Source organism: Podarcis vaucheri (genome assembly GCF_965113315.1).
Source record: "Podarcis vaucheri genome assembly, chromosome: 6".
Lineage (NCBI taxonomy): Eukaryota > Metazoa > Chordata > Lepidosauria > Squamata > Lacertidae > Podarcis > Podarcis vaucheri.
In genome coordinates, this window is record NC_138764.1 from 74328323 (window position 1) to 74350786 (window position 22464).

The 22464-nt window shown below is 50.1% G+C and overlaps 1 protein-coding gene across 1 annotated transcript; it reads left to right on the forward strand.

Moving 5' to 3' along the window:
• Positions 1–4484: 4484 nt before the first annotated feature.
• GPR37L1 (G protein-coupled receptor 37 like 1) lies at positions 4485–21574 on the forward strand. The gene is made up of 2 exons (XM_082227422.1): positions 4485–5667; positions 20294–21574. The coding sequence occupies exons 1-2, from the start codon at positions 4888–4890 to the stop codon at positions 21101–21103; spliced, it is 1590 nt and encodes a 529-aa protein (XP_082083548.1). The 5' UTR covers positions 4485–4887; the 3' UTR covers positions 21104–21574.
• Positions 21575–22464: the final 890 nt, after the last annotated feature.

The following is a 22464-nucleotide window of genomic DNA, read 5'->3' on the forward strand; positions in this document are numbered from 1 at the left end:
TATCACATGTTTTACTGTAGCATTGCTTTGAGAACTCATGAGCAAATGGCTGTTTAGTACAGTGGTACCTCTAGATACGAATGGGATCCGTTCTGGAGTCCCGTTCGCATCTAGAGGTAAACGTATCTAGCGATGGCATGTCTGAGCACGCATGCGTCGCGTTTCACCGCTTATGCGCATGCGTGCGACATCATTTTGAGCGTCTGCGCATGCGCAAGCGGCGAAACCCGGAAGTAATGCGCTCCGTTACTTCTGGGTTGCCACGGAGCGCAACTCGAACGTGCTCAACTCGAAGCGTATTTAACCCGAGGTATGACTGTAAATGACCAATCACTTAAATCATGTCTGAGCTTTCATTTCACTTTAGAGAAATGCATTTTTAATGCAACCCCTTTATGAAATAGATACTGTTTACAACAGCATAATTTCATTTTCCTTTTGTTTATCAGCCAGCATTTTTTGTGTGTGTCCATCAATGTCAGACTTCAAGACAGGTCGGCTGTTGGGTACTGAGACTGTCTGTCTCCCCTTGGACTTCTTGCTTTCTGCTGATTTCCAGCAGAGGCTAGTAACTCATTCCAAAGGGTATTTAGGGGCACAAGGCACTGGGACATTCTGTTGTCTTAACATCTACAGAGCTGTGATCTTTGAACATCACCCAGCCCTGGGCTTTTCTGAAGGGCAGGGGAATGATGGGTGCATAAAATGCCTGTTACTGGCATATTGACGTTATGAAATGAAGTTCATTAACATTTATCGGCTGCATGGTTAATTTCCAGGAAAGTAGATTTATGGTAATAAAACTATTAAAATACACGAGATAACATTGTTATGAGTGCTGTTAACATGCTCCCTTTCTCAGTCTAAAAAGTTAATGAGCAGCCTTATTGAGACAGACTGGAAGGTCTTCACTTCCACCGTGACTCCTGTTCCTGTACAGTGGTACCTTTGTTCTTAAACTTAATCTGTTCCGGAAGTCCATTCCAAAACTAAAGCGTTCCAAAACCAAGGCAAGCTTTCCCATAGAAAATAATGCAAAATGGATTAATCTGTTCCAGAACTTTAAAACAACCCCCACAATAGAATTCAACATGAATTTTACTATCTAATGAGACCATTTATCTATAAAATGAAAGCAATAATCAATGTACTGTACTATAAAATAAATAAGACAATATTGTAGATGATAAAAAAAAATTCTTACCTGCACCATTGTTTTGATGGGGGGGGGGGGCTTTTATCCATTTCTGCAGTCGCACAATCAATCAATCAGTAGCTGAACTGGGTTCCACACAGTCACAAAAACAAATAAACCGAAAAAGCCTCAAAACCACAAAATAAATAGTAAAAACAAAAGTGCCAAATATAGTGGTACCTTGGTTCTCAATCCATTCCGGAAGTCCGTTTGACTTCCAAAATGTTCAAAAACCAAGGCGCGGCTTCTGATTGGTGCAGGCCCCCTGGAAACAATAGCCAACAGCCACATCGGATGTTCGGCTTTTGAAAAATGTCCGAAAGCCGAAACACTTACTTCCGGGTTTCCGGCATTTGGGAACCAAGGCGTTTGAGTACCAAGGTGTTTGAGAACCAAGGCAACACTGTATTGCCTTGGTTTGGTTAGATCGGGGCACATAAGTTGTGACTCTCTGACTCTGTGCTACACTATTACTATTGTGTTTTAAGAACAGGTAAAACCATTTGAGGCACTCTGGTGTGTTTTTTTACAAGACTCTCTGGATTTGGAAAACACAGGGCAAAATGTCAGACTGGTGAAATCAAATGCCCAAACGCTTATTTTGTCTAAGCTTGGATTTGGGGGCTTTGCTCAGCCTTGAGATAATAAAGCAGCAGATCCCTACAGCTTGGGCAGATCCTTAGCATACATCAGGGATGTCCAACTCCCAAGAGACTGCGATCTACTCACAGTATAAAATAACTGGTCGTGAGCTACCCATTGTCGTTGGATGGATCAAAGTTGTTGAGCTGTTTTTTAGGGAGCCAATGAATGAATGAGACTGAATGAGCATTATACACAGAACATAATCAAAAGTCGATTATATAAAACACAGCTTAGGGCCTTGAGTTCACAGTCCGATAGTGGAACTTAATCTGATGGCCCACTTTTTTACTAGGAAGCAAAAGTTGCAGAGCTTTTTTAGGAAACCAAAGTTGTTCAACTTTTCTTAGGAAACCAGAGTGGTTGAGCTTTTTTTTTTTTTTAGGATGCAGTAGTTGTTGAGTTTTTTTATTCTATTTTTTAATTTGGGGGGAAGGACATCCCTGAGGGACCAGAGATCGACCAGGATCTACCTGGAACACCCCGCGATCTACCAGTAGATCGTGATCTACTTGTTGGACATGCCTGGCATACATTTAAAGTGTGTTCAATGGACATTTGAAGGAAATGACTTCACCCAAAGAATCCCGAGAACTGTATTTTTCTCCTGCAGGCCTACAATTCCCCGTACCCTTAACAAACTATAGCTCTAAGAATTATTTGGGGGAAGTCAGTGCTGGTCAGAGATCCAACCAGAGGGGAGTCAACCCAGAACGTAACCTTGAATGGTGCTCTGTACCTGGTGTGAGATGTAAGTGTTGAGTCAATTGGGGGCACCACTCAAGGTTACGTTCCGAGTTGACTCCCCTCTGGTTGGGTCTATGACCAGGCATTTACAGTACTGTATCTAGGAATTTTATCTCTTTGCCGTGACTGGAACTCGTAGGTAGGCAGTCTACGCCAATGTAGTTAAAGTCACCCATTACCATGACATTTTCTCTTTGGGGTGCTTGCTTGATTTCATTCCTTCAAATATACTCGGAGTCCTGCAGTGAGTTCATGCTCTTTATTGCAGCTTGCAAAACAGTGATTGTATCCCCCCCCCAAACCTCAGGCCTTTATATACATTATTTACACCAGTGTTTCCCAAACGTTTTTGGGCAACGGCACACCTGTTTACTGAAAAAAAATCTCGCGGCACACCACCATTAAAGCCCCGCCCCGTGACGTCAGCGCGCAGCGTCACGCCGGGAGGGACGCAGAAAAGTGAAAGTTTTTTCCCTCCCCCTTGCCGGGGAACCTCCAAGCTTTGGGCAGGCAGGCAGGCAGAGCTGGGAAGGGGGTTTCCAGGGGACACGGCAGCTCCTCGAAAGGCTTCTCTCAGCTGCGCTCAATCCTCCTCGGAGAGGATTTCCCCTCCGGTCCCATGCCTTCGTTTGGGGCATCGCTCCGGCTGCTCCCTCTCCCGCCGCGCAGGAGCGATGCCTCTCTCTGGCTCTCCCTCCGCGCAGGCTGAGGGAGGGAGGGAGGTGCGCGTGTGACCCGTCTCTGCTGGGAGACCAAACCCAGCGAGGCAGAGTCGCGCGGAGGCGCCCAGGCAGCGCTGCCGGCTGCGAGGAGGAGTGCCAGGCAGCAGCAGGAGGCGCGGCCTCTCCTCGCCGCCGCCGCCCCACCTCTCGCCGCCCGACTCGCCCGCCTCCCTCCAGGCATCTCGCGGCACACGAGGCAACGTCTCACGGCACACTCGTGTGCCGCGGAACACCGGTTGGGAAACACTGATTTACACAATGAGTCCCATCTGATTGGCTGATTAACTTCCTCCTGGAGCCTCATTGGTCTTCTCCTGCAAACCAATCAGTTGTTGCATTCTAGGCTCCTACCTACTTACTGTTCTAGGATCCAAGCTTAGTACATAACACCCCTCATCTCAAGATCTCCCTGAGCATTATGATCAGGAGGACATCAGCGCATCCCCAGCTCTAAATTACTCTAAGGGCCCGGTATCGCCATCCGCCATGATTTGTGAAGGAATCTTCACCCTTGAAGTTTTCTGGTTTGCTGGACTGAATGCCCTTTGACACACACACAACGCCATCTATAGTACGTCCTTCCTGTATAATTTATATCTGAAGAAAACCATGTCTCACTGGTTCTCTGCATTCCACCAGGTTTCCATTATGCCCACTATATATCAATGCCATCCTCGAAGACCAAGCAGCCTAGTTCACCCATCTTGGCTCAGAGGCTTCTAGCATTCGCTTATAAACACTTGTATGCTGTCTGTCTCTTCAAGTGTCTTGCTCTTGCCTTTTGACTTGTGTTGCTTTAGCCTTTCTGAATTGCTTTCCTGTGCCCTGTACTCACAATGCCTAGTTCTATGCTTTCCCCATTTAATATTTCACCAGTTTTTTCATCTTCAACGCAGAGGAGTCATTCTGAATTGGAGCCTCCCCAGCTCTTGTCGGCTTCCCTCCCTCCCCACAGTCAGCTTAAAAGCTGCTCTGCCACCTTTTTCAAGTGCCAACAGAATCCTCTTTTCACATATACTAATGAATACATAGCCCTCTGAATTGTACTGTGACCTTTCTAGTTTGGCTCAAGGGGATTCACTCAGCAAGAGGTTTCTTATTTCTGATGTAAATCACCCTTGCTTCCCACAAGCCTCTCTACCACACAAACCCTCCAAGGTCTCTTACTGAGGCAGGTGGTTTCTTTCTGCTATTCTCCTCTCGCCGCCTCAAGCAATGCTGGGCTCTTTTCACAGCAGCCTTTAGCCATTGTGGTTTGGCCACCAGGGGGCCTACGGTTCAATAAAGGATGATTGGAGCGAATTACTGGGGGAAACGGTTTTTATTCTGGCCCAAGATCTGAGGGAATGCAGAACGGCAGTGAGGCTGGTCGAGGCAGACTGAAGACTTTCTCCGTCTTGGCTCAATCCACGCTGAAGCACCAGGGTCGCCTCCTCCTGCTCCCTGCCCTCTTAATACCTCGAGTCAAAGCGTGGGAATTTCCTCCCTCATTTTCTCCTAGTTTGCTGTGCCATCTCTGCTGGCTCTTTTTGTAAGTTGCCTTCTGTGTGCATCGTCCTCCCCATCTGTGCAGAAGGAAGGATGCCTTTGCCTTGGACAATGATGCTTTTGCTTCCTTTCCTGCAGCCTCTGGAGACCAGGGGGAAGGAAGGTGCTGCCCCGCTTCTTCAAGAGCCTTCTATATCCTCCAGGAGGGAGCAGAGGGCTGGAGAGGGTCATTTAACAAGGCACTTTGTCTCTCCAGAGGCGCTGCTGGAGATGCCTGGAAGACCGGGCAGGCTGAGATGGCCAGGATCCCTTGGCAATCAGAGGGGGTGGCAGCTGTCGGAAGAGCAACTGAGGTGGAGAAGGACTCGCCGGGGAACCGAAGATGAAGAGCCCAAGCCAGTTCAGCAGTACGTTCCAGGAGTAAAAGTGGAGTTTCCTCGGCCCGTGCTCCCTGGCAGCTTACGGCCCACCAAGGCCCTGGTGCCGTCCAGCACGTATCCCTCTGAGCAGCGCCAGCGGAGTCCGGCGGTCCACGGGGCCACAGAACTCCAGGACAATACGACTGTGGCATCTGGGAAGCGCCCTCAGATCCAAAACCCTCTGTACCCAGTGACCGAGAGCTCTTACAGCGCCTACGCTGTCATGTTCCTGTCCCTCATTGTCTTTGCCGTGGGCATCATTGGGAACCTCTCCGTGATGTGCATCGTCTGGCACAACTACTACATGAAAAGTGCCTGGAACTCCATCTTGGCCAGCCTTGCCTTCTGGGACTTCCTCATCCTCTTCTTCTGCCTGCCAGTGGTTATCTTCAATGAGATCACCAAGAAGAGGCTGCTGGGGAGCATCTCCTGCCGCGTGGTGCCTTTCATGGAGGTAAGAGATTCCATTGCGGTCCTCCCTGGTTTCTCATCAGCAATTTTGTGTGTCCTCTTTGGGGGGTAATGTTTGAGCATGTGCCCGGCTATATATTGCAAGCTTGGACATACCCCTCTCCAATGTAACTCAGTGCCTTCTATGCTATATATTCTAACCTCATATGAAAGGCTGGAGCAGGCATAGGCAACCTCAGCCCTCCCGATGTTTTGGGACTACAATTCCCATCATCCCTGACCACTGGTCCTGTTAGCTAGGGATCATGGGAGTTGTAGTCCCAAAACATCGGGAGGGCTGAGGTTGCCCATGCCTTGGCTGGAGGCTACACCAGCCTTCTTCCCAACCAGGCAACAGGTGTGCCCCAGATCACTGAGATGCCTTTCAGAAAATGGAGATAAGTATGCTTGTTGGATGAGGAAAGTATTGCCACAGATGGTATTTTTAAAGCCTGATTACCATGGGCATTCATCTGAACTGTGCTTAGGCCATTTGAAAACTGCTGAGGGTCTTGGTGGACCACTTCATGGTTTTTCTGCCTCTTATAGCAATTGCCACTGTGCTAGATGCTCTCTGGTTTCTATTTGTATTTTATTGCTTCTTTTATTTCTTATAGTTATTTCATTGTATTACACTTTGAATTCCATAGAAGCAATAGCAATGCAATTAAAAATCAGTATGGCTATTTAACATGGGCATGCCATGGACCACCTGAATGAAGCTAGCCGACCACTGGTAGTCCGTGGAGCACAGTTTGGGAACTCCTTGCATAGTGATTCGTTGCTTCATTGACTCCAGGTACTCTGAGCTACAGAACAAACATGGGGAAGTTGTGCATTATTTGCCTAGAAGAAAACAATATAGGATGGAAATACAGCTAATTTACGGAGCAAGGTTATAAATGCAAATACTTTAAAGTCCCCTCAGGAAGATAATGCCCCAATTAAAAATAATAAACATATCAAGCAGTTGCACTGACTCCATTAACCAGCAGGGCTTCAGGCTGCTATAACAATCTAAGCCAATTCAAAGAGCTGTATTCATACCATTGCAAAGTTTTATTCACAACTTTTAAAGGTTCAGAGCAGGTTTCTTGTAAGACAAGCACAGAGAAGGCAGAGCTGAAGTGGCCATTCTTGGAAAAAATCTCTCCCATTGGGGACAATGCATTCCTCTTTAGGGTACCACTGCCTTTAACAATCATGTGACAGGGATACTACATCATGCTGGGAAAGGCTCTACCTGTTGAATTTCTACCTGTTGTGCCTGCTTTTAAAAGAACAGAAAGAGACAGTAGTTGCAGCCCTAACTTCATCCAGGTACTTATCACTTAGAGATATATGCAGCAGTGTCATAAGAACGTAAGAATAACCGCCTGGATCAGGCCAATGGTCCATCTAGTTCAACATCCTATTCTCACAGTGGCAGGAAGCCCATTAGAAGTGTGCCACATTTCTAAACTGCATAGAAGTTCCCCTCTACTTGGGTTGTGTACGCTTGTGCATGTGATGGCGCATGTTGATAATACTTCTGGTGTGTCTTAAGCTTTCGCACCTGGGGATAACCTTATCTTTTTTTATAGACTGGACAGTTAGTCTGACGTACACAAAGGCTAAGTACCTCACTTCAGGTCCCAGGGGAAATCTGTGGCAAAGGAAGGAACTGAACCAGGGATTCAGCTAGTATTTGAGGAGAGCCTGTACTTACCATTATGGGCATGTGGATCCTCTTTTGAAATAACTAGCAGAAGAAGGAAGAGCAACCAAGTGACAAATCCCTCTTCTACACAACTGTTGAAGGCGCAATAATTCTGACCTCTTTTTCATCTGCTCATGCTATCAATATATTTGCTTTTGCACATGAACCTCAAGCATCCCTGTGTGCAGGCAACTGCATCAGTCCTGATAATGTATTTGTTTAGTGTTTCGGCATATCCAAAATACATTTTATTTTCAACTGCATTGGTTTCTAAGGCAGTGGGGTGAGGGCAGATCCTGCACTCCTGTGAGTGCTCAAAACGTTGCACCTTTGAAAACAGGGAGGCTTACTTTTGAGTAAACATGGGTAAGATTGCACTGTACACACAACATTTGTGCATAGTTCCCTGTCCCCTTCCATGCCTTGCCAGAGTGTGCCTAAAAGACAAGTCTGAATAATCAACCGCTGTCAATGAAGATGGTTGACAAATGCTCAGTATGGCGGATCTCTGTGAAACTCACTCTGCACTTAAAGACATGAAAACTAGGCTGTCAGGTGGAAGGATGGCAAAGACATGGTGGACCTGTACATTTGCCATGTGATTCTGCCATTATAATATCGTTCCATCTTCTGCCCCAAGGCACTTGGGCTTCAGAGGGTTCCTATCCAAGGAAAGCATCCTGGTGTGAGGCCAGATTCACACAATCCTTTATCTCCAGTCAGATGTGGGAAAATAAATTAACATGGCCATGTGGTGGAGCAGTTGTCTGATTGTCCAGGATTCTTTGGGAGAAACCATTATGTTTGAACTGGCATAAAACGGATGTGAGTTAGAGCCAACCAACGATCAGGATCTAAACTACTAGCTCATGCCAGCTTCATTCTGGTTTGACCATAATGGCTTCTCCCAAAGAACATTGGGGATTATGGGGCCAAACTAGACATTAATTACATGCTTGGGATTGGCTACATCTTTCTTTTTGCCCCAATTTTCAAATATTATGTAGAATTTTAAAAATCAAGGCAAATAGCAGCTGGTGTAAAACTCAATTTCCAATGGGAAGACAGTGCAAGGAAAATGATTTTCCAATTTTAAAAATCTCGCTTTCCGGATCAGGATATGGGGCTTTGAAGCTGCTTTTTGTAAATGAAGAGACGTTGCTGGTCCCAAATGCAGGATGCAGAAACATGGTTAAAGTCATGCCTAGTTTGGCTGCTAAATTTGGTGAAGGTGCTAAGAATTCTCTTACTGATCCCTAGTCTCCCCATCAAATTACATTTCCCTGAGGCCCAACCCTCACCCCCAGGAAAACAAGTGATCAATGACTGCTAGCCGTGATGGCTATATGCTACCTCCAAGATCAAAGGCAAAATGCCTCTGAATGCCAGTTGCTGGGGAATAACAGTGGGAAATAAGAATGCTATTGTGTTCACGACCTGCATGTCAGCTTCCCATAGGCATCTGGTTGGCCCCTGTGGGAAGCAGGACGTTGGACTGGATCAGCCTTTGGTCTGATCCAGCAGGGCTTTTCTTACAACAGAACCATCAAGACCATTGTGTCAGCTCATGGCCAGGCTGCATTAGAGTTCATTCGACCCACAATTGGCCCAGCGAATTTGTGTGGCTGGCTTTGTCTCATATAGGGCAAAGCACATAGGAAAGCTCCATAGAACGTAGGCACCTTTCTTCTCAAATAGCTCCGACTGAAGTTGGAGTGTTCTCATTTGCAATGAATTGGAACTGCCCAGGTTTATGGTAGTGCTCTTGCACACATCTTAATCATTTCAACAGGGTTTGTACCAGGGAATATCCCAGTAGCTTATGCCTAGGACTGAGAAGACAGGTGATTTATTGAAAGGACAAACGCCAGCTCCCTCGGCCTATAGAGCGAGATGAGCACGCAACCCCAGAGTCATCCATAACTGGACGGTCAGGGGTATCTTTACCTTTACCTTAGAGTTATGCAATAAGCAAAGTGTTGGAACCTGGAACTGGGTGATGCATGTTTAAATTCCAACTGGAACGGAAATGAAATTTTGTGCAGATTAAAGTCTTTGCGATTTCTTACAACCCAATTGTTTACTTTCTGAATGATGTGGGGCTAGGCTGGTAAGTGGGGGAGACCAATGGGACCATGCGTCAGTGGTCCTGAAAGTGCTACACCATCTGCCAATGAGCTATTGGGCCAATTCAAGGGGTTAGTATTAGCATGGGACCCAAGTACCTAAAAGAGTGCCTTCCCCAATACCAGTCATCTTGGTCTTTATGATCAGCAGGTGAGGACTTGCTGGTGATGCTGCCGCTGGAGGCTGTCCAGTTCGCATTGACCCATAACGGGGTCTTTACAGTAGTGGTTCCCCATTTGTGGAACCATCTTCCCTAGAGAAGTGAACCTGTCTCTTGTCCTGCATTATTGACTTTTCAGGATAAATTCAGACACGTTTCTGTTTACCAAGGCATTTGGTAGCTGAAATACAATGTTTCTGGCAACCCTGAGATCACTGGCTGAGAAAATGTTTTAAAATTGCTTTTGGAATGTTCTGAACTATTTAGTCCCCACCCCACCCCCAAAAATAATGTTTTAACATTGCTGTGTCTACCACCCTGGGCTCCTTCTGGAGTAAGGACGGGATATAAACCAAATGAATAAATAAAAAAATGATGACGATGATATTCAGACTTGACCCTTGGCATGTAGGTTAGTTTTTATATAATATATACAAGTTCCTTCTTCTCTCCTGTCCTTCCTTGCGAGAGAACGTGCCACGCAGGCTGCTTACTCTGTAGCTTCTCTGGTCGGTTCCTAACTCGAAGCAAGATGAGAGCGATGCAGGTGGCGGAACATCTGTGAATGATTCAGTGCTTCGCTATGGGAACAGCTCCATGCATGGGTGAGGCAGGGAAGACAATGCAGCCTTGGTATTGTTTGGCAGGATCACAGGCAGTAAGGGCCTGCTGTAGGAAAATAGGGAAATGCAGTCACGGGTCAAGGACTTATTCATGCAGTCCACACATCCCAACACTGTCAGAGGCCGCTTCTGCTTGCTCTGGAGAAATACTTGCCAACATCTGAAAGTCCAAAACAGGCTGACGGTGCTTGCAGACATTTACTACCCTCCATCCTAGAAGCTGCATACCCAGTGCCACTCTGAAAGGAAAGCAACTGAAACCAGGACAGGAATCTTAGTATCTGCAGTCATTCAGGGGAAAAAATCCTGTTAAATGCTACAATGCTAACATGCTTGAAACTGCTGACTATGAAAGCAGCATAGTACATATTCCTTATTCCGCTCCGTTTGTCAGTCTTAAGTAGTTTGCAAATTGCCTTTTAATAAAACTTGCAGAGCAGCTGTGCCTTTGGAAGACATTCTGGTTTAACCCAGCAGCTCAGCTTTTGCAAAAGTTAACGTGTGCCTTTGAGTTTCCCTTTCAGAACAAATGTCAAGCACATGGCAGCTAGCATTTGTCTGGCTGCCTCTTCTCTACCTCAAAGCATCTCAGAGAGCAGAAGAGTTGTGGCAGGAAAGACGATGCTGAACCCATCCTTCACCTTCCACTTTCTCCCAAAACTCCCCATGCAAGCTACTCCTCCCCTCCCAAGTTTTCTACCTTAAAAGCCCTTTTAAGGCTTTGCTTATACAGTAGTACCTCGGGTTACATACTGTCAGGGGTTCAGGAGCAGAGGCAAGGGCAAGGGAGGAAACAGAGAGCGAGGGGGAGGAGGCAGAGGAAAAGATGAGTGATGACGACGACCCGAGATCTCCGAGTCTTTCTAGTGAATCAGAAGATTCACAGAAAGGAGCACCAGTGGCCAGGGCAAGGGGGGAGCCTAGGGGGACACCCCAGGGAGATAGAGCCAGAGGGGACTCAGAGGAGAGCAGTTGGAAATCGGGACCAGCGTCACCGCCAGAGAGCAGGGAAAAGGAAGAGAGCCAGGGATCAAGCGCTGGCAGCTCACAACAGGGGGGAGGGCATGAGTCAGGAGTGGCCACACCTCCATCGGGGAGCGAAGAAACGGTCAGACGGAAAGTGGAAAGTTGGGCGCGCGCGCCAAGTTCAAATGCACAGGGAAGTGACGCAGTAGGCAGCCCTGAAAGAGAGCCAGGTTCTAAAGCCCGGCGCAAGGAGACAGGAGAGTCCGGGGGGTCGGCGTCAGAAGAATCCAGGAAGGAAGAGACCCCGGGGGGCAGAGGGACCCAGAGGAGAACAGTCAGGCGGAAAAGGTGGAGCAGGGCTAGGGTATTAAGTTGGTGCGCAAGGGGCGGAGACTCAGACGGGACTTCGCCGATCTAGCCATTAGACGTAGAGTTGCACGCAGCAGCTTGAGAATGGAAAATGTAACTCAATAAAGACTTTTACTAAATGATCGCTGGCTAGCGTGATCCTCTGTGAGCTAGGATCTGGAAGCAGCTCTGACAGTAAGTCCCGTCTCATTAATTGTGGGCATCTACAGCCTCGAGGAGAGGAGAGAAGCAGGTGCCTACTAGCGAGCTCACGAACGGCAGACGACATGACGGCTGAGCAGCAGATAGCGGAACTCAGAGAAGCAGTGTCACAACTGAATGCCGAGGCTCTCGCATCCAGGAAGAGAGAGGAGGAGGCAGCTGCCGCCTGCAGGGATCTCCAGATCAGGTTGGACATGCTTACTAAGCAAGGGCAACTGACACCCAAACAGGAGGGAATTGGGTTGGCGAGACGAACAGGCGGTCTGGTCTCTCACTTCGATGGGAATCTGCAACAGTACCCCAACTTTAGAGCAGATGTAATGTGTGCACTGCAACTGCTGAAAAGAGACTTTAGAGATGAGCAAGAAAAAGTGGGATTCATCATGTCTCATTTGCATGGAGATGCCAAAGCATGGCTGCGCAATTTGTGGAGGGATGGGGATCCGGCGCTCCAAAATGCGGATGCCTTTATTAAAGCGATGGATGGATGTTTCTTATCAAGTATTGACGTGGATCTTGCTCGGCAGCAGATACATGGATTGAAACAAGGGAGGGCCAGCGTAAGGCAGTATCATGCACGCTTTTTCGCCTTGGTCAGTGCCCTGGAATGGGACAGAGATTCGGCTCCGGTAAGAGACCTGTTTTGGGAGGGATTGCACAGCTCGGTTAAAGATGAAATTGCGAGGGGGGAGAGACCCCGGACCACGCAGGAGATCGTTCAGAGGGCGCTGGCGGTGGGGGTGCGGCTGGAAGAACGTCCGTGGAGCAGGGACGAAGGGCGCAGCGGGCGCGAACCAGCCAGGGGCTCCTCCTTCCTTCCCAGAGAAGCAGCGCGTGGCGCAATCCACGCCTCCAACAGGGGGAGGGGTGGAACCGATGGAGGTTGGGAGTGCAAGGGCTCAGTCAGCAGCCAGAGCCCTAGCACCGGCAGCAGTGAAAGCGAAGCCTCCTAGAGGGAACAGGAAGTGTTATATCTGCGAGGATCCAGGGCATATGGCGAAAGAGTGTCCCCGGAGGCTCCACAAGCACACTGCAGCCTCAGCAATGGTGACTGCAGCAACGCAGCAAGGAGAACCACAGCAGGGAAACGACGATGTCTGGCTGGAGGAAGAGGCACTGGGGCCCAGCCAGACGTGTCAGTGAAGCAGTCCCCAGGGATTTTACCGCCCATGGACCCCCTCCCGCCCAAGCCAGTAGTGAGGCTCACCGCATCGCTCCAGCTACCCAATGGAATCACCATGGACGTGCCAATCACCGTCGACTCGGGAAGCAATGCAGACTTCATAGGGCAGGACTTTGTCGACCGGCACGCTATACAGTTGCTGCCTGCCACGCTGCCCCTGCAGGTTGTCACGGTGGATGGCAGGGAGCTGCTAGGGGGGCAAGTGGTGAAGCAGACGCCACCTATGGTGCTGCGGCTTGGAAATCACAGGGAAATCATCAGCTTCAACGTCACTCAACTGTCGGACACGCCTATTGTATTGGGCATGAGTTGGCTGGACAAGCACAGCCCGACGCTGGCTTGGTACCAGAGGCAGCTGACCTTCGGCTCTTCCTTTTGTGCTGAACACTGCATCATGCCCCGGCAGGAAGGGGAGCAAGAGGAGTCACAGCTGCTGCTAGGCACGCTGCAAGCGATTCCCCACAAGTACGCAGAATTTTTGGAGGTTTTCTGCGAGAAGGAGGCAGACAGGCTACCCCCCCACAGACCATATGACTGCAAAATTGACCTGCTGCCGGGGGCGGCGCTGCCTAAAGGGAAGCTGTATTCCATGTCTGAGGACGAACTGCAGGAACTCAAAGAGTTCATAGATCATAATTTGGAGCGCGGTTTCATCCGGGAGTCCAAGGCAGCGGGGGGCAGTCCTGTATTCTTTGTTAAGAAGCGGGACACGCCCCAAAAAAGGCTGGTCGTGGACTATCGCATCTTAAACAGTGTGACCAAGCCATCGGACTTCCCCATGCCCCGAATCGACGACCTCCTCGCAAAGGTATGGAAGGGCAGAGTGTTCACCAAGTTAGACCTGCGGGGGGCGTACAACCTCATTCGCATGCGGGAGGGAGATGAGTGGAAGACAGCCATGTTCACGCCACTGGGCACCTACGAGTATAGAGTTATGCCTTTTGGATTGCAAAATGGCTCCCACGTTTTTCAAGCGTTCATGCATCACGTGTTGGCGGGGCTACTCTACAAGACGTGCGTCTGTTTCTTAGATGACATCCTGATCTTTTCGGAATCGCAGCAGGACCATGACAGACACGTCAAGGAAGTGCTGACCAGGCTGCAGCAGCATAGGCTCTACGCCAAGCTGGAGAAGTGCCAGTTCGACGTGACGGAGGTGGATTTTCTGGGCTACAAGTTGTCTGACAAGGGGCTCGCCATGGACAGCGCCAAGGTTCGAGCGGTGTTGGATTGGAAAAGCCTGCGCAACCGGAAGGAGGTCCAACGATTTGTCGGCTTCGCGAATTTCTATCGCAAGTTCATCAAAGGCTTCGCTATGCAGACAGCGGCCATCACGGACACGCTTAGCTCCAAGAAAAAGAAGTTCATCTGGACGGAGCAGGCGGAGCGGTCCTTTCAGGCACTCAAACGTCTCTTCGCGTCGGAAGAGCAGCTGCTGCATGTCGACCCCAGCAGGCCGATGAGGGTCGAGACAGACGCCTCGGACAGAGCCGTGGGAGCAGTCCTGCTGCAGAGAGACCCGCAGGGGGTTTGGCGGCCGGGGGCGTTTTACTCCAGGAAGCTCAGCAAGTCCGAACAGAACTACACCATCTGGGACAGGGAGTTGCTGGCCATTCATGCAGCATTCAAAGCGTGGAGGCACTTCCTGATCGGCGCCAAGCACACGGTGCAGGTCTGCACGGACCACAAGAATCTGGAGCACTGGCGCACGGCACAGTTCCTGAACCAGAGGCAGATACGTTGGGCTGAGTTCTTTGCGAACTTCGACTTCCGAATAGAGTATGTCCCGGGGGACACCAACATCATGGCGGACGCGCTCTCCCGTAAGCCACAGTATCTGGAGGACGCCACGCCAGCGGCCGCCATGCACATCTTCGCACCAACAGTGTGGGCGTGCGCTGCGGCGACAGTGGACCTGGAGGCGGTGTGACGAGCGTTGCAGAATGACTCCTTCGCGCAAGCAAAGATGGCAGAGATGCAAAGGGGCACGGCAGCGACCGACGGGTTCCAGCTGAGAGATGGATTGCTCATCCGTAAAGGGGCCATCTACGTGCCGGGAGACGAACTTCGCGCCAAGGTACTGCATCAGCTGCACGACGCGCCCACTGCCGGGCACTTTGGCAAGGAGAAGACGGTGGAATTAGTCGCCAGGGATTTCTGGTGGCCCGGAATGAGAGGGGAGGTCGCGGACTACGTGGCGAGGTGCGACACCTGCCAGAGGGCCAAACCAGTGCACAGACCACCGGCCGGACTGTTGGAACCGCTGCAAACTCCGGTCGAACCATGGGAGAGAGTCGCCCTGGACTTCGTCACGGATCTGCCCAGCTCGAGGGGCAAGACGGCCGTGCTGGTGGTGGTGGACTTGTTCTCCAAGATGGCACATTTCATCCCGTGTGCGAAGGTGGCCACGGCGGAACAAACCGCCAAACTGTTCATAGACCACGTGTTCAAGGTTCACGGTCTGCCACGGTCTATTCTGTCCGACCGCGGGCGGCAGTTCATCTCGAATTTCTGGCAGAAGCTGATGGGCTTCCTAAACGTCAAGATCAACCTGGCGTCGGCGAGACACCCGCAGACCAACGGGCAAGCGGAGCGGGTCAATGCCATCATGCAGCAGTACCTGAGATGCTATGCGAATCAACAGCCTGCGACGTGGGTGGATTACCTGCCGCTCGCCGAGTTCGCCTACAACAACACGAAGCACGTGTCCACGGGGGTCACGCCGTTCTTCGCCAACAACGGGAGGCACCCCAGAACCTTCCCGGGACTGGAAAGAATGGTGGAGGGGGAGCCGCAGACAGCAGATGCGTTCGCGTCGGAGTTGCAGGAGGTCCACGATCAGCTGCGGCGGCACCTGGAGCTGGCCAAACACGCATACAAGGTGCAGGCAGACAAACACAGAAGGGTTGGCGAAGAGATCCATGTGGGAGACTGGGTCTGGTTAGCAGCCCACGCAGTGCCGGCCAGGTCGTTGGCCAAGAAGAAACTAGGGCATAAGCAACTGGGGCCCTACCAAGTCGAAGAGCAGGTCAACCCGGTGGCTTTCAGGCTGGCGCTTCCGGAGGGTTCCAGAATGCATCCGGTGTTCCACAGATCGGTGCTCACTCCCTACAAGGCACCGCACAGGTTTCAGGAACCCGGAACGGCGCCGAGTCCGCTCAGGGAAAGAACCGGGCACGCGGGGGTGGCACAGGAGGAGCGCATCAACGAAGTCACGGAAATTTTGGACTCCAGGTGGGGGGAAGAGGGAGTAGAATACCTTCTCGCCAAGGAGGGCACCCCGGCCAGTGCGAACAGCTGGGTGCCGGGCTACGCCTTGGATGAACCTCTGCTCAAGGACGAGTTTCATGCCCTCTTCCCGCATAGACCAATGCCAGCAGACCTTTTCGACGACTGGCTTTTCACTCGCACACTTTCTGCAAGCACGTTCCGGGGGTTCGACTCGGAAGAGGACCCGATACGAGATGCCCGTTCCCCGGAGGGGTCACCCTCGGGATCTGCCTCAGAACCCTCGTATTGGTGGGACGATAGACCAGAGGAGCAGTGGCGCAAGAGGTGGCTGGAAGGTCCCGGACGAGCAACGCCGCCAGGAAGCTGTGAGGGAGAGACGGACATGGACGTTTTCGGGGATGACCTTGGTTTCGAGCACGGCGGCACAGAGATGGACGCGGAGGTGACCGTCGTCGACGAGAGCAGGGAGGAAGAACCGGGAGACTTCAAATGGAGGCCCACCACGGGAAGCGAACGGTATCCGACGTTCGTCCCTCTGCCGCAGCAGCACCCAGCTCCCGCACCGGAAGGAGGGGAGGGGGGAACGGGGGGCTTCGAGGGGGGGATGGATGTCAGGGGTTCAGGAGCAGAGGCAAGGGCAAGGGAGGAAACAGAGAGCGAGGGGGAGGAGGCAGAGGAAAAGATGAGTGATGACGACGACCCGAGATCTCCGAGTCTTTCCAGTGAATCAGAAGATTCACAGAAAGGAGCACCAGTGGCCAGGGCAAGGGGGGAGCCTAGGGGGACACCCCAGGGAGATAGAGCCAGAGGGGACTCAGAGGAGAGCAGTTGGAAATCGGGACCAGCGTCACCGCCAGAGAGCAGGGAAAAGGAAGAGAGCCAGGGATCAAGCGCTGGCAGCTCACAACAGGGGGGAGGGCATGAGTCAGGAGTGGCCACACCTCCATCGGGGAGCGAAGAAACGGTCAGACGGAAAGTGGAAAGTTGGGCGCGCGCGCCAAGTTCAAATGCACAGGGAAGTGACGCAGTAGGCAGCCCTGAAAGAGAGCCAGGTTCTAAAGCCCGGCGCAAGGAGACAGGAGAGTCCGGGGGGTCGGCGTCAGAAGAATCCAGGAAGGAAGAGACCCCGGGGGGCAGAGGGACCCAGAGGAGAACAGTCAGGCGGAAAAGGTGGAGCAGGGCTAGGGTATTAAGTTGGTGCGCAAGGGGCGGAGACTCAGACGGGACTTCGCCGATCTAGCCATTAGACGTAGAGTTGCACGCAGCAGCTTGAGAATGGAAAATGTAACTCAATAAAGACTTTTACTAAATGATCGCTGGCTAGCGTGATCCTCTGTGAGCTAGGATCTGGAAGCAGCTCTGACACATACGCTTCAGGTTACATACGCTTCAGGTTACAGACTCCGCTAACCCAGAAATATTACCTCGGGTTAAGAACTTTGCTTCAGGATGAGAACAGAAATTGTGCTCCAGCGGCACGGCAGCAGCAGGAGGCCCCATTATCTAAAGTGGTGCTTCAGGTTAAGAACAGTTTCAGGTTAAGGACAGACCTCCAGAATGAATTAAGTTATTAACCCGAGGTACCACTGTAACTGTTTTTCCTGGGACTGTAGTACCACTCCATACTGCAGATGGAGGGTGGCATGTTTGAATGATTCTTCAGTTTTTAAAAAAACCCTATGTCAAGAAAAAGATAATGCGCTGTGGTTTGGTGAGTTGCAGAGATCTGCGATGAGGCTTCACCTGTGACTGTAAGGCCCAAGATGGGCCTTATTGGGGAGGCATTCTTTTAGGTACATGGGTTCCAAGCCATTTAAGGATTTGTTTTCTAGTACTAACACCATGAATTTGGCCCGGTAACTCACCGGCAGGCTATGCAGCGTGTTTAGGCCCGGTGACACATGGTCCCATTGAAGGCAGAGTGGGGATGCACAGCATCACATGCGTACAGAGCAACTGCTTGGAGAAGCAAAATGAAACACTTGGGCTGGGCCTACAGTGTTCAAGGCAGACCCTTGCTCCAGTCTCCCACCAGTTTCCTGGAGAGAAACAGGGGCATTGTCAGCATCATGTGTGGGGTGTGTGTGTGTGTGTATCTTTAGATTAGGAGGGAACCTGTGGGTACCCATTCTCATGTCTTTAAAAAGCACCGTGAGAAGCAGCCCTCATAAGCGCAGGCTGCGGCCTGGAAGCGTTCTGTTGTGTACCGGTTTGGCTGCACTTAAAAGGAGACGGAGGGTTTCTGAGGATTTCTTCCCAATTTCCGATGCTTCCTGCACTCAATGAATGTCCCTTGTTCCCCTCAGAAGTGAGCGGGTGCCTGCAATTAGGGCCCTGGAGCTCTCGCACAGTCTATGGACAACTGTTCAAATGGGGCGTTGTGTTTCCTGAGCCCAAGGAAAGCAAAGTGTTTGTAATGGAGAGGGCAGCGTGAGGGGGAGGGCAGCCCCGGCTGCTATTTATTCATGCTCTTCATTGTCTTTCAAACCCACCCAGAGTTTGGCATTTTCTCCTCCACGCTTTGCCCTCTTCCCTTTTGGCAGAGGGGGATGTTTTCCTGGGCTTCTGAATGCAGCGGAAATTAGCTGGGACTGGCTGGGGACACCAACAAACTTATTTGAACTCGCTTATCCCTCTGAGAGCGGATGCGTTTAGGTAGTAAGAACCAAAAGGGGAGCAGGGTTGGGAGGGGATTTCAATGACCAGCGCTGATTTTGTCAAGAGCTTGCTAGTGGCCTGGGAAGGATTCACAAGGAGGTCTCTCCCACCCAAGCCGGACGCTCTTGCTTTTAGTTGCTAATTGCAATCTGTAAATATATGAAAAGGTGCAGCAAAATAAGAGTCCCAAGGAGGTAGAATGGATTGTACCGCTTCTGGGTGTTCCCCAACACAATAATTTCCTTGCAGTTAGAAGTGTAGTGCATCATAGAGAAAAAGTTCTGGTCCCAACCCTTCGCCTGCCATGCTGGCTTTCTGTTTGCATGAAATGATTAAGATGGGCAGCATTTGTGACTGAGATCTCTCCACCTGTAGGCTGATGTGATACAGTCCATTGTAGCCCCTGTATTCTGTTCCATGAGCAGAGCCTGCCCAAGTCTGGCTTCCTGTGGAGGGATAGCTATAAATAAGAAGTGCAGCTATAGGAAAGTTTCTAGCCATACCACAGATGCATATTTTGACTGATATATATATATATACACAAACCACAATGAGCCCCCTGACTTCCTACTGTGCATCCCTATGCTGTCACCAACTGATATAAAAATATAGGCAAAAATGGTAAAGGTATAAAATACAAACACTGAGGTATAAGGAACCAAAAAAGGGTAGTAAGGGGAAACAATGAATAAGAGAATGCTGCTTAGATGAGCCTTTGAGCATTTTTATTTCAGATACAGCTTTTGGAGAGTCCACCAGATTGCTTTACCAGATATTGACCGTACAAATTTATACTACTAGTGTTAAAGCAGAATGGCAGCCAATAGCATCTTAGGCTGAAAAGGGGGTGGGTATGAGTAGGCTGTCAGCCTTTCTATCAGAGCTGATCCCCTCAGCTGCCTTGATATATGTGCCTCAAGTTTACAAAGCAAAGGGGGTCGTTCTGATAATAGGGCTCATTTAGCACTCTGAATTTGCTTCTTTTCAATCCTTCGGGCTTCCAAAGGTTACTGTCTCTCTTTGCTTAGGCCTACATTGGAGTAACCTTTTCCAAAGCATCTTTCACCTATAATTCATTATGTCTTTTCACACACTTTTGGCCTTAACCAACTGCAGTGCTCTTGGGAACGTATAAAAAGGCTGTTGGGGATTTGGGTGACCTTACCTGGTTTTACAAAAGGCATGCATATAAAAATAGCATGGTATATAAAAATAGCATGGTATAAATTGGGGTCTGCATCAATCCTTATACAGTAGGCCCATTTCTTGTACTCAGAAAGAGGCTTTTTGCACTCAAAAGAAATAGAGAAACTGGTTTTGCAGCTCATCCCCTTCTCTCTTTAAAGCAATTGCCCCTTTTGGTCAGTTCACTTACCCTGAACAACAGTCTGTCTCTGTTCTTTGTGATCCTAGGTGTCTTCATTGGGCGTAACCACCTTCAGTCTCTGCGCTCTGGGCATTGACAGATTCCATGCGGCCACCAGTCCGCAAGCCAAGCTGCGACCCATTGAGCACTGCCATTCCATCATTGCCAAGCTGGCTGTCATCTGGGTGGGTTCCATGACTCTTTCCGTCCCAGAGATCCTCCTCTGGCAGCTGGCGCAAGACACCTCACCAGTCTCTGGCGTCGTGACTGACTACTGCACCATGAAGCCTTCCCAGGACCTGCCAGAATCTATTTACTCTCTGGTCCTTACTTACCAGAATGCCAGGATGTGGTGGTACTTCGGATGCTACTTCTGCCTGCCCATCCTCTTCACTGTCAGCTGCCAACTGGTCACTAGAAGAGTCAGCAGCCCAGACAAGACCGACTGCCGTGGCAGTAAGCACGGGCAGTGCGAGAGCCAACTCAACTGCACCGTGATCGGCCTGACAGTGATCTATGGTCTCTGCACAATTCCAGAGAACGTCAGCAATATCGTTGTGGCTTACCTATCTCCTGACATGGCCAAGCAGACCCTGGACCTGCTAAGTCTCGTCAACCAGTTCTTCTTGTTCTTCAAGTGCTCGGTGACTCCGGTGCTGCTGCTGTGCCTCTGCAAACCGCTGGGCCAGGCTTTCATGGACTGCTGCTGCTGCTGCTGCGACGAGTGTGGTCAGGAAGCTGCCTCCAGCGACGGTGGCTCCGACGGCAAGCTGAAAACCGAGATGTCTTCTTCCATCTTCTTTGACAAGCCCCGGGAATCGCCTACCCCTGTGGGAGCAGTTGGCACGCCATGCTAAGCTCAATCAGCTAAGCTGGGAGCATTAGCAGTTCTTCCACCAGCTTCTTCCCAAGACCAAAAGTTGTTTTTCTCTTTAGTTATCAGCTGGCGAAGTGGCTGGACGGTGGAAATGGAGCAGGGCTTGTTCCAACACCAGCTCCGACCAGAGTGACTTAGTTATGAGGCCTCAACAGGCAGCTCTCTCTCCTCTGCTGAACTATTACCTAGGGTGTGAGTGCCCCCAAATCGCAGGCACGAGCAGAGAAGGCTGCTGCCATGAAGGAGGGGGGTGCTGAGGAAAGCTCCGCCTGCAGCCCCTCAAGGACTGAAGAGACCCCAAGTGTCTTAGAGAGGACATAGTACAGATTAACCCATCTTGCAGTCGTGCAGGATCTCACTGTCCCCTTCTCTGCTCCAGGCCCAGAGACAGCCTCCTATACAAAATAAGCACTACCCTAGCCTCAATAAACCAATACTCTAGATAGTGAAACATGTTTCCTGAGATGACATTTTTAAAAACAAAAGATGTGCTGTAGAGCTGCTAATTGTTGTGTGTCTTCTAAAGTGAATCTACCCACTTAGTGCCTTACCAGATTTCCTCCCTGACCAGCATAGTTTTCCGGGAAGGTATATATACGGTACTTTTTTTAATGTGATAAGGGAAAGCACTGGAAAGGTATTCTGATTTATCACAAGTCTCCAGGTGAGTACTACTCACTGAACTTTGATGCTCCTAACTAAGCTTATATTTGCACTCATGGTGGTGCATGTGTGGTTTTTGTCAGCACAGCCTCCCAGAAGGAAAGAGTTCAACTCTTTCCCTGCACACCATGGTCCGTATCATAACCAGGATGCCAACAGGTGCTGTTAATGGTTTTATAAGTATTCACATAACTACATGTGACACATAAGGTATGATTCACTCCGTGTATTTCCTATTTGTGAGCCAAACGTCACAAGTTTCCCTCCTTCGGTGAGGTCAAGCAGAGAAGATAAGGGCTCACCAAACCCATCCTGAAGATCAGGAATCCTGCTGCTTAATCCCCACTGAGTTTATTTAACCCGAGTTTAAGGATATTTAATGTCTCCCTTGTGGAAACATACACTGCTGTATTTAGGCATCCCTCCAGTATCTAAAGTATTTTGCTGCCATGGACTTTGCAATGCCCTCCAAAAGGAAGCAAGTCTCTCGCATTAACACACACAGGCAGGCTCAGATTCCTGTGCACATGCTGGCGACGGCCTCCCTTGGCAACAACGTTCATCGGGGCACAATGAGCTCTCTCTGCAGGGTTCAAGCAGCACCTGTGGCTGCGTACTTTGAAGAGGGGGAAGCAATGGCTTGCCCACAAAGCCAGAATGCAGTGCTTCATGAAACCC